This window comes from Lepus europaeus, chromosome X, assembly GCF_033115175.1.
Source record: "Lepus europaeus isolate LE1 chromosome X, mLepTim1.pri, whole genome shotgun sequence".
Taxonomy (NCBI): Eukaryota; Metazoa; Chordata; class Mammalia; order Lagomorpha; family Leporidae; genus Lepus; species Lepus europaeus.
In genome coordinates, this window is record NC_084850.1 from 50982760 (window position 1) to 51002953 (window position 20194).

Below are 20194 nucleotides of genomic sequence, written 5' to 3' on the forward strand. Positions count from 1 at the left end.
ACACCATGGAGGGGGACTGTCATGTGAACAAATGATCCGCCCCTTGTGACTTGGATGTTCCTGTTCAGAATAGCAGCATGAACTCAAGGACATCATGGCAGCTGGTGAGCACAGAGGCATAGGACACAGCCACCGCCCAGCTGCATGCTCAAGACTACATGGTCTACATCTTACCTCTTTCGAACCAAGTAATCATCTGTCATGAGAGAAATCTGCAAGTTCTGGTTAGTGTTTGCTCTCTGGGTGGGTCCACTTAAGCACTTGGAGAGACACAGTCAACACCCTCCAAACATAATACAGTAGTCCCTCCCCTTATCTGTGGTTTCACTTTCTGTGGCTTCAGTTACCCGCAGTCAACTGCATTCCAAAAATGGAGAACTCCAGAAATCAAACACATGCTAAGTTTTCAATTGTGCACCATTCTGAGTAGCATGATGAAATCTCACACCATCCCTCTCCATCCCACCCAGGGCATGAATCATCTCTTTGTCTGGCATACCCATGTTATGTAGGCTCCCAGCGCGTTAATCTCTTACTTGCCGTCTTGGTTATCAGCTGGACTGCTATGGGATCATGGTGCTTTGTTTTACTTACCAAGGGTCCTAAAGTGCAATGCTAATGATGCTGCAATTTTATTACAATATATTAATCATTATTCTATTTTATGAGTTATTATTAATCTCTTAGTGTGTACCTATATAGGAAAACACATAGCATATATAGGGTTCCGTAGTATCTCTGGTTTCAGGCATCCACCAGAGATTTTGGAATATATTCCCCTTGGATAAGTGGGGTTGGGGGAGACTGTTGTACACTGTGAGGTCATCTGAAAACAAGCTTTTCACTAAGTTCTTGGAATGAGGAAGTAGACTGGCTTCAGAATAGTGCTTGGCATCTAAGGCAGTTCCCTCCGAATCTTGAAAGAGTTCTTCCAGCAAGATTATCCCATGGATCTGCAGGTATCAAAGAAGGCCTTTTATGGTAGCCACACACAGTATTCCTTGCCTCAGTTGCATTCTCCCAGTCAGCTCCCCCTCCTGTAGGTGAAAAGCCTAGGCAAACAGATGGGAAACTATCAGCGTTTAACCAGCCAACACCCACACTTGTGTTGGCTCACACAGTTGGAGCTGCAGAAAGTGGGAGAAGTCATCTCAGTGGCTTCTCTGAGTAGCCATTCACTGGCTCTCTAGGCTGTCAGCTCTGAATCCAGGTGTGATTTCTCCACCAGACTTGCTCTTAGCTCACACTGATAGGCCCCCTTGGAGATGATAGTGTCTCCCATCCACAGAGAGGAACTGCCTCATCCGACACAGCCATGCTTTCCCTCTGAAGCATCAGAGCTATTTAAAAGGTGTTCAATGGGCCATGAAATCTAAAGGGAAAATGCTGAAACTCTGGGAAGAATTTAGGTAGGTGGAGTGTGATTACTGAAGTTGAAATTTGTCCAGACCATTGAGTTAACCACTAATGGTATAAAAAAAATACTGTGGGCTCATTAAATTATTTCATTCCACCTGAAACTATTAATAATGTCTAAATCATTAAAAAAACTTATGTCCCATTAAGCACAAAGGATGAAAATGGGTAAACCCTGAACAGATGGCTGCCTTAATGGAGCACTATTCAAAAACCACAATAGTCCTCTAGGATCTGTGATGGCAGTTTTTAGCCACTGTGACTGACATAAGCATGTGTCATAAAATTCACACAGTACCAGGGTTTTGGAGCAATGTAACAGAAAATTGTCCTGCATACATTCAACTAGCAACAAAACCTGAAATGTGTATGAGGAAAGTGACACAGCAAATGATTTAGAAAGAGCCAGAGGTATTTCAATAATGTCCTTGATAGCCTTTCCATAGACAAAGACACAAGGCAGCAGCTGACAGAGGTAGCAGATTCCTTTCTTGGTGCAGGCTCTCATCTGGCCCTTGAAAGTTGGTAGCACAGTTGCCCTATTCCAAACCCAGGCATGTTCCCCACGCTCATATTGAGGATATCAGTCTGGAACTGGAAAAGTAGCTGGGAAGTAATACGCTCAAGTGTGTGGAATGCCTAGTGTGTGTATTGAGTATGTACAAGCTCTGGGTCATTTTTAGATTTTGTCTTAGACTCAGAATATGGCCAAGACTTGAGGGCAAAAGAAAGGGCTACCAGCTTTCTTACAGTTTCTTGGGAGAACACTGGTACTGTCCCCACAGGCTCACAGAGGGCAAATGCCAACTTACCACTAACTGACTGAAAGGTATCTGGAGTGGGCTAAAGCATAGCTAAGCTGCCACCAGAGTTCAATTCTTGTGCTTGCCTTGCATCCATGGCCAGGTTAGATTGTCCAAATAAATGCTAATCTACATCACCAAGCCTCAATTCAGGGTGAGACACAAAGATGACATTGGTAGGCCATATGGTAGGGAGCAATTGCAGCCATGTGTGGTTTCCTAAGTGATTGTTTGGAAATAAGTCACTATCAGTTCCTAACTATATTACTTTAGAGTCTTCAACGAGTAACCTTTTAGTAAGAAGTACCAATGAGACCAAGATCCTAGGATGAGGCAAGTTAAATAAACAAACAACAAATTATCAGTTTTAACATTTTATTGGGTAAATGATTTTAAAGGTAATAACAATAGTGTCAAAACTACTACAATATCTTTCCACAGCCATACCTTACAGACCCACATAAACCTTCTCATATTTTTTCTTTTTGCTCATTTTTAATATTTTAAAGCCATACATGTCATATAAAATGCCCATGTCCGATAGTTTCTTCAAACTATTAAGCAATTAAATGTGGAAGGAAAAAGGACCTAGTTAGACTGGAAGGGGTTTCAGGTAATCTGTGATATCTTACTGTAATCAAAAACAGGTTACTAAGAAAGAAGGAAAAGAAGAGCTACTCCAGGTAGCTTTTTGCTCATTACAATCTCACTATTGCATCACCAAGAACTCACTATGCTGGTGACTGATTCAAAGTAACTTCAGGGAACATATAAAACACTAAAATAACTTAGAAACTAGATCCAAATATTTCAAAAGTAATCAACTTTGATATACAAAAGCAGTCAGAGGTGGTTACAAAAGTTTGTTTTCTCAGTGCGTCTATGTACCAGCGCATTTACTGGGTCCAGAGCAAAATAAAAGGTTCATTTTCTTCTGAAACAGTAATAAAAAACAAGGAAAACATATCTTTGTATATAAAGGATCAATGCTGGTCTTAAGTATAATGTAATCAGAAACCCTTAAATTGAGAGGCACACAACGGGTTTCCACTTTTAAAAAATAAAAGGAAAGTCACCAGTTTATTTAAAATGGAAGAGGTGCTCACACCCCCCAAATAAACTTAATTCAATTTAACATCACTAGCAAAAATCACTTAGAAACTGTACAAAAATAAAAAAAGTTAACACATTTAATCCTGCAAGGTTTTTGTAAGGACTGGAAGGCAGGCTTTTGGAGCAGCATTTGGGCATGGCTGGGGGCTTCTTTGGTTTGATCTAACACACACAAGAGATGGAACCTATTCCAGATGACAGTTTCAAATTTCCTGCACGTTTGAAGACAAGAAAAGAGGCCAGTATACAAACTTCCGGTGTGCTGCGCCTTAGGACTGTATGCACTGGACTGAAAAATCTTAAAACTGCTTTAAGTTGGGCTGGGGTGGGGTGGGGGAAAGGCAAGCCTTACACTTCCTCCATCAATTTCACCAACCTCTCACCGTAGAGGAGACTGGAGAGGGTAGTAGCACATGCTTGTGCAGTCAGAAGGCCACTTGAGGGGTGGAGGGCATGTGTATGGGGGCAGGGGAGGCGACTGTCCTTTTAGAATCTGGTACCTGGCTGACCTTGTTTATGAACAAGAAAACCCTTCCAGAAATGGAAGCCTTTTGCTACATACCAAAGTAAAAAAACGTACTATTTTCCAAGAGGAAAAATACCTAGGTGCATTTGAAAACAGAAAACTTAAATGGAACTAATTAACATTTAAAAGGGGGCTATGTAAACTTTGTGCTACTCAAATGAAGTTCAAGTATTACTTCTGAGCTGTTTACAGATCACTGAACTTATACAATATTCTGGTGATAAGAGTGCAATTCACATTTGTGTTTCTGAACAAATAAACCACAACTGGCTAGAACACAACCTGTGCAATTAGAATCTTCATCGGAGTTAAAGACACATGCTACATATTTCAACATGTTCAAAGTTAATTCAAACCACATATTTAACAGCTTTGTAATATACAACAAAGGTGAAAAGGTCTAGCATTTGTTTGAAGCACACCATTACAGTTTGTATAACACCCTTTACACTACAAAGGCTTTTAATCAACAGCTACTTAGAGACAAAAATGCACAGTGCATTAACTTGAATACAAAAGGAGACAAAACTATCTTTTTCCCCCAAGCCATGGTGGGAAATATTGCTGACCTCGTCCTTTGAAGCCTGCAGGATGGTTATTTCTTCAGTATAACATTATTACACTGGTAAGAAAATCTGTATAACATCTGCATATATCAAGGATTTATAAAAATCTGATATGATTTTAGAGTCCGCATGACCAGTCACGTGACCTGCTCAAGATTGATTAGCACCGTTAAATACATAAGCACACACATATGTATGTATGTATATGTAAGTATATGTATACACACACACATATGTGTGTGTAATAGATCTTTTCTCTAAAAAAAAAAAAAAAGAAACAAAAAACTTCTAACCATAAGCTCACCCAGGGTGGTGAGCCTGTTGAACTGATGAGATGATGGACACCATGGATTCCATAACAATGTTGGTCTATCTATTTTGTCTCTTTTCAGTTTGCTTTTTTTTACTTTTTTTTTTTTTTGCAGCAGACAATATCATTTAGCTTGTGCTCAGTTTCCCTATAAGGGCAAGAGAAAGTTTCCATCAGGTAGCCATTTGTTTTGTTTACTGAAAGACTAATCTGCTTCAAAATGCCCCCAAGTAGAAACAACAGGACTCAAAAAATCCCTTTCCAAAGCTCAACATTAGCTAACTTATTCTGACTTATCTCTCAGCTCAATAGACTGGCTACCTAGATTGTATTTCAGGCTAACAATTGGCTTCTTAGTTAAGGCAACTGAAAATAGTTATTTCAACAATGGATGCTGTGGATGAAGGAATACCAACAAACATCTAAGAACCCTCATCAAAAGCTACAGCAGTTTTCTCTGCCCCAGTGGCAAGCAGAAGGAATTTAGCCAATTATATCACAAACTAGAAAATAATTTTTGAATTCTAAACTAGCAGTCTGTCACTTGTCACAGCAACTAAATATATAAGCTGTATCAACTAGATATTCAGTGACATTTCTTGTAGTTTTATAGTATCCATTCTGGGGCATATTTTATCACTTGATATATTTGTTTCCTGTTTTAAAAAGTATGTATTTTCCCAAGTATACATATATATATTTACTACCAAACAATGAAAAATCGTCTTTCTCTAGAATTTTCTATTATGTCTCCTGGGGAAATACGTACAGCCCTCCTATTGACATCTGTTAAGTTCTCTTCATATGCATCATGGAAGACTAGCTCTGCAAATGAGCTGGGCTCTACCTAAAGCATATCTGAATACCAACTCTATTTTTACAGGTCTAACACATGTTAACAACATAGTAAACATAATTCAATCAAGAATCTGTAGTGCACAAAGAGATTCAAACTATTTTATAGTATCTCTAAAACTCTAGTATATTATCCCCATGACAAACATATCTGAAATCACAGCATATATGAATTTATATTTCCTTAGATTATCTTTACCATATCCTTAGATGGCAGCTAAAATTGTATCTGGCCAATGATGATTTATTGAAACCTAAAGCTAACAAATTTAAATTAATATAAAATAGAAAAATGTCTCTTTTTGGTTATTTGCTCAAAATAATTTTTTCCATCTTAAAAAAATACTTAAGAGTAAGGAATTTGTCTAATCTGTTGTTTCATATATAGCAACAATAAACTTTTTATAAGAATATTTCTCTAAATTGCCTTTTTCTTACCCCCTCTTAATTCCATTTAATTATATTCTTAAAGGCACTAAATTCTGTATCTGCTCTCTTCTAATATTTGCTGCTCTTCAAAATGGTTTCTGTGGCCTATTTGACAGGTAACTTGTATTTTCTTAAAACTGTGTTTTAGTTTATAAATTGGTTCTATAAAGTGATGAGGCAATCTCTCCTTTCTATGATAACCAGCACAGTAGGGCATAAAGGATTTTTCACTCTCTGTGACAAGGCCTATCATGGACCTCTGAATTCTCAAAGATTAAAACTAAAGTTCATATGTTTTAAACATGGGAAAAACACATACTTACAGAGTGAAGAACCAAATACTACGCTCTCGTAGCAAAGTGAATTTCAGACAAATTCATGAGTAATACACAAATACCTGAAAGTTGATATGAATAATTACCAAATTCTGCTATCAAAAAGTAACTATGTTACTGAGGAAGGCTTGACACAAACCTAAATAAAATCCTTAAACTTCACACTTTCTTCCATCCACAGTCAAAAGAAGGAAGGAAGGGGGGTGAGGACAGAAACCTGACTCAGAAAGAAAAGCAAAATTCTATATAATATTGTAAGGAAAGAAAAGCCCAAAAGTTATATATGCTGCAAAAAAAGTCAATGATCTAAAATAATAAAACAGGATCTTCTTAAATGCCATTTCCTATCCGTTACCATGATGATCTTAATTGACTACGTCAAAGCTTCACCATGGCAACGGAAACTATCATCATAAAATGGTACAGTAAAAGAGATAGCTAGACCAAGAAGGTGTAGGGTCTCCTGGGAAGAGGTCTGCAGAGAGGCCCAGTGACTGGTTGTGCGGCTCAGTGTCAGGAATAATGGTTGTATGGTGGGAGGGGATGCCCAATGCCATTTTGGAAGTGATGATGCTGGCGATGAGCAAGGTATTCAGCATAGCTCAAGGTCATCTTTTCACTACGGTACCTGAAAGAAATTCAGGGAAGAGAAAACTTAACATCAAGAAGTAGGTGACATGCCACAATCAAGGCGAGGAGGGACCTTGGAGATAATTGTATAGATCAGGAAACAGAGGCTCAGAGGGAAGCAGTGGTTTGCCCAAATGCACATAGCTAGTACATAGCAAAGCTGGTATCAGAACTCAGGGGTCCAAACTCCACATCCATTCCTTTCTCCACTCCACTACTCCTTGTTTGAATTGTTCTAAAGAGTGTTGGGTATTTTCCAACTTTACTCTCCATTTCATGCTACTCCTTGATCAGTGCTCCTTTGGCATCTGTTTCCACTGTCTTGTGTAGATCGTTCTATCATAAGGCAGCCCCTGGTTCTGCTTGACCTTTTGATGATGATGCCTCTCACCACTCCTTTTCCAAAGTTCCCTGGTCTCATGGGCTCCATACCTCCATGTACGCCTACCTCTCAGATGACTCCTTATCTTTTTTTTTTATTTGACAGGCAGAGTTAGACAGTGAGAGAGAGAGAGACAGAGAGAAAGGTCTTCCTTCCATTGGTTCACCCCCCAAATGGCCACTATGGCTGGCACTGCACCATTCTGAAGCCAGGAGCCAGGTGCCTCCTCCTGGTCTCCCATGCAGGTGCAGAGGCCCAAGCACTTGGACCATCCTCCACTGCCCTCCCGGGCCACAGCAGAGAGCTGGACTGGAAGAGGAGCAGGTGGGACTAGAACTCGGCGCCCATATGGGATGCTGGCGCTGCAGGTGGAGGATTAACCAAGTGAGCCACGGCTCCGCCCCCCCCCTTTTTTTTGTCCTTATCTTTTTTTTTAAAGATTTGTTTTCATTTATTTGAAAGGCAGAGAGAGAGAAAGATCTTTCATGTGTAGGTTCACTACCAAATGGCCACAATGATTGGATGGGCCAGGCTGAAGCCAGGAGCCAGGACCTTCTTTCCAGGTCTTCCGTGTGGGTGCAGGGGCCCAAGCACTTGGGCCTTCTTCTACTGCTTTCCCAGGTACATTAGCAGGGAGCTGGATCAGAAGTGGAGCAGCCAGGACTTGAACCGGCGCCCATATGGGATGCCAGCACTGCAAGCTGGGGCTGTACTACAGCACCATCCCTGACTCTTTATCTTTTTGACTGCTCCTCCTACCCATTACTGTTTGGATTTTCCTATGTTTCTCTCTTTAGTTCTTTTGAGTCTATACTCAGTCCCCCTCAGTGAACCCTACCTATCCTTTTCCTTACAGCTTCAAATATGGCCCCTTTATAGATGATCCTCAAGTATCAAGTATGTGTGTATATATATGTATATGTGTGTGTGTGTATATATATATATATATATATACACGTATATATGTATATATATATACGTATATATATCAGAGCTAAAGATGATACTTGAGGATATATATATATATAATATATATGTATGTACATATATATATATGTGTGTGTGTGTGTGTGTATATATATCTTCAGTGACTTACTAGACCCTTCTATATAGAAATTCCAGGAAGATATAGAAATTCCAGGAAGCCCTTAAAATTCAGAACCAATACATTAAACTGAACTTTCCTCCTATGTTTCTCATGTTGGTTAAAGGGATGACCTTGGTCCCTTCTACCTAGATTAAAGTCTGACTTCCTTACTGCTAAATAATGACTAAATCCTTTCATTTCTTCCACAATGTTTTCATATCTGTCCCCACCTTTCTTGCTACCCCACTGCTACAGCTCTCATTAAAGGCCCTATTGTTCTTCTTTTGGTCTGCTACCACATATTCTTAGATAATAGCAACATTTCCTAGCTCATTTCCCTCTTTCAAGTTCAACCTTACACCTCCAGAGTTCATGTGATTAAAATCCTTCAATGGTTACCAACTGTGAAAGAGTCAGGGCCAAACTTCTTAGTCTGGAATGCAAGATCCTTCATGGTCTTGACCCAACCTATTTCCTGGGCCATATTCTCCTTTAATGACCACCATCTCTGTGTACGCTGAGAGACATGCTAAATCAGATCTGTTTACATTTCTCAGGACTTGCTACATGCCTTGAGACTCACAAGGTCCTTCTTAAGGAGATCTCTGGCCTCCTTCACTCTCTACATATCTAATATTTTATACATTCTTCAAGCCCAGCCTCAAACTGACTTCCTCTTTGAAACTTCCTATTATCCACCTACCCCCACCACCTTCTGGAATTCCTCTTTCTGTGTTTTATGATCTTACATCATCCATCATATTCGGTTTTATATTAATAATTATTTTTTCTACATGCCCATCTATTCTCTTTGAATATAACCTCAGAGAGAGCAGAGATGGGGGCATTTTCAAATTTGTAACTGCCCAGAACTGAGAATAGTCCATTTTTAGACTTATCAGTGCAGTTTCATGGAATTGAAATAAATGTAAACAACTCATTTTCCTTAAGTGTTTGATATTTTCCTTTTTAAACATGCATCCCTGTTAATCCATGCCAAAATTTATTTAGCATTTGCGCTCAGCTCAATTGTGTTTTTCAGGAAGATTTCATGGTAGACTTCTATCACTGCCAAAATTCTTAAAGTTAAAATCAAATTTGAGGACTGTGATCAGAATCCTGTGGTCAAAAGCTAACCAGTAGCCAATGCAGGTACTTCCTCTATTAACAGTTAAATTCTCAGAGAGCTTGCCTGTACAAAGCTAGAGTAATCACACAGAGCTCAAGATGTGAAGGATGTGCTCATACATCATACAGGCTTTTCTGCCAAGCAGAGTAACATTGTATCCACCCTCAGTATGGCCCTTCCATTCATCTGCACTATTTAAAAAAAAGAGATAGTCAGAGAGACCAAAGACATCAAAGGGCTACAGATGTCCACAATGAAATATAACGGTTAGCCTTGCATTAGAGAATGCCTTCTGTACCTGGTCAGTTTTATGGTTTTCCTGAATTCATTAGTAATCGGAGCTTTGTATCCTCCTTTCCTCAGCAAGGAGTCTATGGTCTGAATATGGTCCCATCCTGTGGAGAGCCAACCAGATAACATACCAGTTAAGCACAAGTAACAAACACCTTTGGTTACATACAAAACGACTTTGTAGAGGTCAGCTATCACTGTCACCAAATGCCATCAATTCCTTTGGTCCTAAAAACAATCACATAGAAGAGCTAAGATTTAACCTGCATAGAAACAGGTTCATCAGCACACATTTTAAATTCTAGCTCACCACACTAGCTGCTTTATCTCAACGACACATTCAAAGTCAAGGAGTCTAAGAGACTGCCAGAAACTGCTCAGTCATGTCTCTAACAAATCATAACCACTGTCCTCTCCTCTAACACTGATATATTTCAATGGGAGGGAAAAGCCTGCATGTGACCATGGCAACTCGGTAGTTAGGATTCCCACACTACCTTGTGGTAACTGCTGCTCCTAATGACATCTTCTCTAATCAGTTGAATATATTTACATGCAATACTCAAGTTTTTTTAAATTATTATTGATCTGGTATAGATGGAATACATACATACACTTGAGACCCCCTATCGCTTACATATGTTCCAAGACAGTGATACTGCAGGATTAAGGCAACGCAAGTAAAATTTCATGTTAACTCTCTTAAAAGTCTAACGTTCCATATGGGAGCTTAATGACATTAAATTTTGCTGTTCTGTATCTCACGTGTATATGAACATACATGGGGGAAAACAAATTATAAATGCTTTCTCTTGATAGGAAAAGCTGTACAAAGATGAGATGAGACATTCACTTCAACTAACATGAAACTAGAATTTAGTAGTGTCTAGAGAGGACCAAATACTACAGACTAAAAAGCTATTTTGTTTTGCAATTTGTAAATGTACTGTATCTGTAAAATAGGGAAAAGCTTTGTTGATTAGGAAGCATAGACTAATCATATAAAACACTATTCATATTCACAATGCTCCCAATCTTAATGAGAAACCTGCAATCTTCATATTAGCACAACTGAACAATGGCAACTATCTAAGAATACAACATTTGCTATTGACAATGACAATGAACTATGTGGCTGACTATCAAGCAAAAGGCTTGTTTATACCATTCAGCTACAGCACAATGGAATCTGGGAAAATGGCATTTGAAATTAGTAGTAAATGTTGCCTAAGATAAAACCCAACTTTATGAATCTTTTCTTTTTTGAAAGTATGTGTTTATGCTAACCAGTTTAACAGCAGATTCAACTTCTGTGTGAGCAGTTCACTAACTTGATACAGACATTGCAGTGGCAGTGATGGAAAACTCGTTTCTTATAATTTGACATTGATCAATTATAAGACATAACTGCAAGGTCAGATGTCACACTTCAATTTGTGTATTTGTCTAAATTCTTCACCAGAGCACATGAAATAAAGTACAACAATGACCTTGCTCCTTTGCAACCTCCGGTAGGTAGGTGGCGGTGCGTTTTGATCCTTTTTCATTGATGAATTCTATTCTAATGCCATGTACACCCACCTGAAAGAAATTGGCAGTTTTATTAGTACAGTCTTCTTCATAGAAACAGAAAGAAATAGTTATAATTTAGCTTTCAAGAGAATGCAATTCTTCCTTTCCCCTTGTTTTTAGAAGGGCCTATCAATTTTCTCTTTCCAATGGTTTCACCTTGGCATTGATGGTCATTATCGTGACCATGGAGAACGAACATATTGATTTGCCTGTGCCCAACATGCACTGGGCTATGCTATTCCATTTGGAAGACTTGAACCACTCTGGGGCTATGCATAGAACAGGGCAGTTCCTGCCCCACTCCCAAATTATAGCTCATAACCATAAGGGACTAGACAAAGGGAACTGCCTTCAAAGAGATAGCAAACGACCATCTTATTTTGCAAGGACACTCACCACTTCAGATTGAGTTCCAAAACATCCATTGCTGGCCCCCTCCCAGACTCTCTAACCCCTTTGAACCTTGAATTATATATATTCAAGAGAACATCGCCAGATTGGACTGGGAAAAAAATAATGGAAACAACCAGATCCCACATCACCACCCATTATAGATAATATTCCTAAAAAACATACTATGACTTCCAGTGGGCCAGTGGAAATGCCTCCAAGTCCATCTACATGGCTGCCCTCAAACAGTGCTGTTCAATTTAAGAGGATTAAAGACTTCAAATCACTTTGGAGCTGGGGATCTTTACAGTTTCTCTATATCCTAGCCTAGCAACTTTATGCAAAGCAAGCTTTTGGTGATGCACTTAAAAAGGTATCTTCTAAGTAAGTCTGGGGAATTTCTACTTTTTTTTAAATACTCTTTACATCTCAATAGGATGCAGTCAAAAGGAATCTATCCTGCCCCCTCATATCTCACCCAGAATAGTGTATACAGCTAAAGATCATTAAATATTTTTAACTGTGTTGCAAATACTGATAATAATAAACTTTCAAAAGCACAATAATCCATGCCATTCTCCCAAGAACCTGCTTGCCTTGGATCAGTGATTCTTGAGTGGCGCACTGGGCTGGCCACGAACTGGAGGGCAGATGTAAGATCAGGTGAACATTATTACCCATGATGGAGGCTTCTTATCAGAGAAGGTGAGTGACATCATAGACATTTATTCTTTCTATCTGTATGGACGTAAAGGTGTTTAAGAGGAAAAGGAGCTAATGAAAACCTCTTTTACTTCTTCTACCCTTAGCCTGAAATTTTCCAATTTTTCAAGGAATAAAAAGTGTTCTGGGAAATCCATTTGGCTCTTTCCCCAGGTCTTCACACATCCATCCATTAGAGCCTGTCAAATCTTCTGAGCGGTTTGTGTTTTTTTTTTTATTAAAGCATATCTCTATGGCTATTTCTTCTATCTATTTAATATCAGTATTCTTATGAATCTCCTTCTATTAAAAATGCAACCAGCACAGCTGTTTAATGATGAACACAATAAGGCTTCCCCACACCCTGTGGGAAATGACTGTGGACAGCTGGGAAGAAATATGAGTGCTTAGCTGTCAGGCATTTCCAGGATAAAGGACATCTCCTAATCTCCCCAGTGCCTGCCCAGCACTGAGACAATGACAAATTTGCAACATTTTCTGTATACTGACTTCCTGATCAGTGACTTTGAATTTTTTCCTTCAACATCAGATTCTTCATAATTTGTTTTTAAAAATACACTGTATAAGTAATTTATGTCCCATCATTTGGTGAAGTGAATTTTGAATCTTCAACTCTATTAATCAAAAACCTGTCATGTTAAAATTGAAAAGAACTTTGGTGTTTATTAAGGTGTCCAGTCAAAACTATATGAGATGAGAGAGTCAGATGAAATCAGTGATATTTAATAGGGATGGGTTGGGGAGGGGGATTGAAAAGTTTATCAGAATTTCAGAAGGTTTCATGTTTCAGCAAGTATAGTTTAGGGAAAGAATAGATCCCCAGATGATTTTTATTCTAATTGAACCAGATAACATCTAATAACCATTCTAGTTCTGAAAGAAAAATGTGGCCACATGTTGGGAAAAAAAAGCAATTTAGGCAAATGGGGGTAATTTAGACATATAAGTCCTTTCTTCATAGTAGCACATTCTGTGTTCTCCAACAAAAATCGCAGAGATTTTTAAAGCCTTGTAATTTAACAATTAAAGAGGTTAGGACTAATTGTATGGTATGTGAATATCTCAATAAAGCTGTTTATATGAGGTTAGACCAAAATCAAAGAACATGTTGGTTACAATAAAAATTACTCACGAACAAAATTGCTTCATTTACTTTTGTACTTTGAGAAGGTCCTACCATCAAATCTGATAAGAAAAAAAAACTTATTTTGAATTAGTACCATATTTATGACTTGTAATTCTTTTCTGGGTTCCTAGGATTCTGAACAATTAAAAGGCCTTGTAAATTGAACTGTAAGTACAGAGATTTTAAAGTGAATCTTTTGTGAGAAATAAGTTTTTTTCATAGGTCAAAAAACCTCCTCCACTAAGCTATAAAGCCCAAATGAGGGTGACTCATTTTTTTTTCAGCTAGCACAATCAGGAGAATGGTATATGCTCTTAACAGAATCAAAGCATAATAGCTTTTTGTCACCTGTTGGGCAACAGCATTTTCTTACTCCTAGAATCACAGATGCCACCCAATAGTCGTACCACATAATCAAAACAGGAGACGGGGAAATGGCATGCTGTGGAGAATGACCCATTCTGGTCAACCTGTGGGAACCACTGGCTTTTTATTTTTTTTAAGATTTTTTTTTTATTTGACAGGTAGAGTTATAGACAGTGAGAGAGAGAGACAAAGAGAAAGGTCTTCCCTCCGTTGGTTTACTCCCCAAATGGCCTCCACAGCAGGCACTGTACCGATCTGAAGCCAGGAGCCAGGTGCCTCCTCCTGGTCTCCCGTGCGGGTACAGGGGCCCAAGCACCCGGGCCATCCTCCACTCAGCAGAGAGCTGGATGGAAGAGGAGCAAGCGGGACTAGAACCCAGCACCCATATGGGATGCTGGCGCTGCAGGTGGAGGATTAACCAAGTGAGCCACGGCGCCGGCCCCCGCTGGCTTTTTAAGTTAAGTCATTTCCATGGAGATGAGCATGAAAACGAAGTCCATACTGTTTCAGGGAGGCACTGGTCACAGCTACAACTCCAAAATGGAACCCTCATGCATAAAAACTGAGTCCTCCTGCACATGGATTAAAGAATCCCTCAGCTCATGGGCCAAAGGCAATCATAACAGATTAGCTAACTAGGGAGCTGGGACTCCCTAAAGCAGACCTGCTTTAAAACTCTATCTTCAGGCCGGCGCCGTGGCTTAACAGGCTAATCCTCCGCCTTGTGGCGCCAGCACACCGGGTTCTAGTCCTGGTCGGGGCACCGGATTCTGTCCCAGTTGCCCCTCTTCCAGGCCAGCTCTCTGCTATGGCCCAGGAGTGCAGTGGAGGATGGCCCAAGTGCTTGGGCCCTGCACCCCATGGGAGACCAGGAGAAGCACCTGGCTCCTGGCTTCGGATCAGCGAGATGCGCCGGCCGCAGCAGCCATTGGAGGGTGAACCAACGGCAAAAAGGAAGACCTTTCTCTCTGTCTCTCTCTCTCACTATCTACTCTGAGTGTCAAAAATAAATAAAGATACGTTTAAAAAAAAAAAACTCTATCTTCATAACTTTCTATCTCTGAGATTGGATAAGGAGACAGCAGCTGAGAAAACTATATCACCAGATGTATTTCTCAGTAATCTTACCACTGTCCAAAGTACAGCCAGGTGGGCAATTACTGCAGACTAACAAACCTAGCCTTATGGAGTCTGCTGGTCATTTTCAAAATTATTAGAAGGTCTGAGAAAAAGATGCTTTCAAGGTCCATCAGCTGTGATAATATTCTTTTAATCAAGACTGTACTTTTGCTAAGCAAAGCTATAAATCAACTGGAATGGTAGTAAATTAAATGTAGGACTTATAGATAAGAGGATATGGAATTAAACCAAGCTCTAGCTGTGTGTGCTGAGAGAACATTAAGACCAGTTCAACAGATTCCTATTTCATGCTAAAAAGAAGGCCATATTTATTCTAAACCATTCCATAAAAAGTGATTTTTATTAATGCTATTACACAATATTTTGCTTCTAACATTGTTCAGAATGATTAAATATCAAGATTAATGTTAAGACCTGAAAATATATCTTGATTACTCTCGAGTTGATTATCCAGTTTGGGGATTATGGGTCCCCAACTCCACCTGGCTTTAGCCCCATTCTTTCCTCTCCTGTCCACTTCTCTATTTGTTCACTCCTGTTTCAGAGAGCATGTGGGCACAGAGAAAAGAAATACATGCAAATTAATCAATTTTGTTACACAGTAAAAGGTTTGCTAGGAGAAGAGATTATAAATAATGGCTAAAATGAAGCTTCGAGACCATCGGCAGATTTCATTTATCCTCGTTATCTGGTCCCTTGTTAGAAATGTGGCTTTATTTAAAACTATTATCCTCTAATGCAGTGACCTGCAACACAAGAGCATTAAAAAAAGTGACCTCTCCTACCCCATTATAATATATGGTCCCTATCACGTTCCTCAAAATTGCGAAGTCAAAGCTTAATATACTCTAGTCTGTCTATAAGGCAAGTGTTAGTCCTGTATTCCACTTGCAGCACTGTCAAAGGGGTCTCACTTTTACTTGTACTCCTAATCAGCAAGCTCACAATCTAAAAATGCTGAAACATGAAAAAGGGTCATTTGGCTAAAAGCCTACATGAACATAGTATGTTCTTTGGCTATGATCAAGCAGGTTCTATGCAAACCTTGGACCATTTCAGGCTATAATTACCTCCCTAGTCCTGGTCCTCAAAGTACATCCTGGCCAACAGAATCAATCTGCTTCTTCAGGTGGCATCATATCTCAGCAAATGTCATGGTTAGTCCTGCTCTTCATCCATTTTTCACAACCAAATGCTGGGTTTCCCCATAACCATATGACCACAGCTCACTCTACTCATTTTCAGAGAGTTCATATCCAATAACATAAAAAAAAATCAGAAAATCAAAGAATTGAGACTTCGTTGACATGTATTTGGGGATAAAATCATCTGGCAAAATATACTTTGCAATTAACAAAGTGACCAGTTACTGGCCATTCATATGAGACTGACCTGCTGGGCTCAATATGCCAGTGCTATTGAACTGAATGAAAAGAGCTTGTTCCTAATGAGAGGGGCTCAGGATGTTTGGCACAACTGCTAACCTTTTTGAGGCTGGCATCGCAAAAGACATGCATGATCTCACAAAACAGCCCTGAGTACCACACACAGAAATAAACACTGCACTGGCAGCCTATGGGTTTGACCAGAGTCTGGAATTTCACATATTCTTTGGGGGAAGAAAAACTTACGTGTTGTTTTTCCTAAAGTACAAAACCTACAGTGCAGCATATTCTACTCTTACACCCAGCACACCACAATACCTTCTGCCCCACCTTAGCTCAGCCTTTTGCCAACACTATTACTTTTCCCAGTGAAAGCAAATTTAACATAGAAGAGGAAAAAAACTTCACACTTGGGCCTACTCTTAAGTATATCCTCTTGACTAACTCTTTTTTGGTCAAGAAACATTAAGATTCTAATTAGAGTGTGATATCAATTTGTACAGATCCTAATGAGCCACTTCCACCAAATCTGCTTCTATCAAAATAATTTGGAATTCCAGATTATTTACACTTGCTCTTCAAATTCCCTTAGTCATGACTACGCACCACTTCAGTCCAACCACCAATCTTAGAAGCAGGTCTGAAGTTCTGAAAGTGTCCATCTGATTAACGTGATCCCTTCAGAATCTAGCCAAATTTTAAATGCGAAAAAAGTGTTGCTGCAATTCAGCTTTTTTTCTGGTAATTAAAAAGTTTATTTATACATCTTATTTATTTGAAAGAGAAAGACACACACAGAGAAAGTCCCATTCACTGGTTCACTTCCCCAATGCCTCTAACACTAACGGCTGGGCCAAGCCAAAGCTAGGAGCCGAGAACCCAGTCTGGGTCTCCCATGTGGGTGGCAGAAACTCAACCACTTGAGCCATCATTTACTGCCTCCCAGAGTGTGCATTAGCAGGAAGCTGGAACTGTCAGGTTCTCAAACCTAGGCCCTCTGACACTGGATTCCAAGGGTCAGCTTAACCTCTGCGCCAAATGTCTGCATTTGTTTTTACTTTTATAAACCTTAAAATCTATAAAAATGCATTTTTCTGTTTATAAATACAGTACATATGTATTACCAGGAAAAAAAAATATTTAGAAAAGTATAAAGGAGAAAATAAAGATGACCTGTAATTCCTACTATGACCTAGAGTTAGCTCTTACTTTGGTAACTTAAAATATTTTTCTCCTGAACCAACTGGGATACCACTAAGAACCAAATATTAGGTTGTTTTTATACATTATCAGGAACTGTATTTACTATCTCCTGTAGCTGTCCTTGGTTTGAAAAGCAGAAGAAACATAATCACAAAGGATAATTGATTTCAAAGTCATTGCTTGGACATAAGTAACCTTTAAGCATGTTCTGATATAAAAAATCTGCTTCATCTCTACCTCAGCTGAAGAGTTTTTTTTTTTTCACTGTTGTTATTTTGTGAAAACAACTGCAAAGGTTCCCTTGACCAAAATACATATGTATTGTTCTTTCCCCAAATCCCTGCAAATTAGTCACCTTTAGCTTAGAAATTAGTGCAGTCTCCATGGACCAATTCTTGGCTTTTGTAGAGCTTACCAAAGGACCAATTAGTGCTCAGCATGTTTGGCACACCCCTAACCTTTTTGAAGCTCACAGGGCAATTAAGGAAAAAAATTCTCTGTAATGATTAATTATAATGAGTATTCCATAAAAACTGAACATCCTGAAGCTTCCCAAGGAAAGTTCAGGCAACACAGGTGACCTTTAAATAAAAAGCCTACTTTTCATCAAAAGTTAGAAAAATGCATTCCTACCATTTTTAAAAAAAGGAAATGGGAGAGGGAATTTACTCATAAGAAAATGAAAGTTGTGAAATTTTCTCAAAATCTAGAGAGGTAACTTGCTTTACTTCCCAAAGGGTGCGTTGAAAACCACCTCTTGGCAAATCTACCAAATTGCAATAATAGTGGTAGCCAGGAAAGAAACTAAGAAAACTACTTTTCAATTTAGAAATACATATTGAGTATCTGACTCAATATGGTTAAACCAAGTCTACAGGAGCGAATCCTTCTAAAAAGTTACCTGTGGGTTGAATTTATGTAAATGAATTAATCTTAAAGTCAAGAGAAAGACAATGAAGAGACCCAAATAGTGAGTCCTTCTGGAAAGTGAACTTCATTTAGATGTAAATATGTTATACTGACTTAAAACAAGGGATGACAGAATAATACAATAGAGGAATTCAAGGCTTAGAATATTTTTCTTCCTAAAGAGAACTGTTTTGTAAAAAAGAAATCTAGAATGTACAGTTTTACAAATTGGATTTTCATTTTTGTTGCCTACAGTTTGAGTTGACGATGTCAATTTTAGTGATCTCTTCTTAGGACATCAAAATGGCTAGTGGTGACTCATTTTCTGGATGTAATATGAAACAAGCCATTTTAAAAAGTCACAGAACCACAATCTGTCAGAGCTCAAAAATATCTTAAATATTACCTAGTCCAAATTTTCAGCTTCCTGGTGAAGAAAATGAGGTCCAGAAAGGTCACAAACTGGGCAATGGCAGTAAGAAACAAACCCATGTCTCCTCACTCTCCAAAGTCAGCACTCTCTTTATTAAAGGCTGGGGATACACACACACACACACAATGTACATAAAACAATAGTCTATAATGGGACTTCTAGGAAAGAGTCAGGAAAAGTTTGTGGATCCTGAGAGAAGAAACAAGAAAGCTTTCCCCCACCAAACAACATACTGGGAGGGAAACAGGAAGCAACTGGAGGAAACCTGAGAATGAACTAAGGGGCCCATTTCATTATGGATACCAATAGCTAATGCACATGTGGATGCATTCAATCACCTTCTAAGAAGTTAGTTTATTTTTTATGTTTTGCTTCCTCCCTAGGCTTTGGCACACAGCAAGTTCCTCCTAGAGAACCAATCCTGCATTGCACTTCAAAACATACTTGAGTAGGGCATAAAAACAAAGACTAAATTATTGTAATGATAGTGATATCTTATACAAAAATCTCAAGGTCCCTGGGAAAATACGTAAAAAGCATTTTATATACGGCCCATTTTAAACATTGAGAGAATCTTAAAAGAAAGGGAAAACATGGTGCATATCGTAGTTGGGGAAAAAACAACCAAGGTAGAAAAGAGAACATATACAACTAGAAGTCATTTCACTTGGTGACTTTTATGAGTCATGCTAGACATCTGGGTTTGAATGGGAACTCTGTTCTTAGTGGCATATTAAGAGGAGATTAAAAAAAAAGCAAACCTTTAAGGGGGTAGTGAGAGTGAAAAGGAAAACATTAACTTCTAAAATATATGGGAGATAATGATGCTAGCCAATTTATTCATCTCACCTGTTTACTCTCATGAAGGTTGTTACAAAAGTGCTCTATTATTAACTGCAAAGGAACACGTCAGAAACGGAGCTGTGATCACTCAAGAGGTGTGCTTTAGAGGTTGCTTTTAAAGTGAAGTGCAGATTTCTGAGTACCAGAAGTCCACAAAGCTCACGTACAATGACGGATGCTTTGGTACTTTAGGGACTGAGCGAGCCTAAGGGTCTACCTTTATAGTATAGGG

At 38.9% G+C, this 20194-nt stretch overlaps 1 protein-coding gene across 2 annotated transcripts in view; it reads right to left on the reverse strand.

The window, feature by feature from the left end:
- Nucleotides 1-4685: 4685 nt before the first annotated feature.
- The window catches only part of AMMECR1 (AMMECR nuclear protein 1), a 128722-nt gene continuing 113213 nt past the window's right edge, over nt 4686-20194 (reverse strand). For both annotated transcript variants that reach the window (XM_062183825.1, XM_062183823.1), the window contains 3 exons: nt 11363-11453; nt 9880-9976; nt 4686-6981 (listed from right to left, as the gene is read on the reverse strand). In XM_062183825.1, coding sequence (XP_062039809.1) covers nt 6867-6981; nt 9880-9976; nt 11363-11453 — 303 coding nt within the window. In that variant the 3' untranslated portion in view covers nt 4686-6866. The remainder of the gene's footprint in view (nt 6982-9879; nt 9977-11362; nt 11454-20194) is intronic.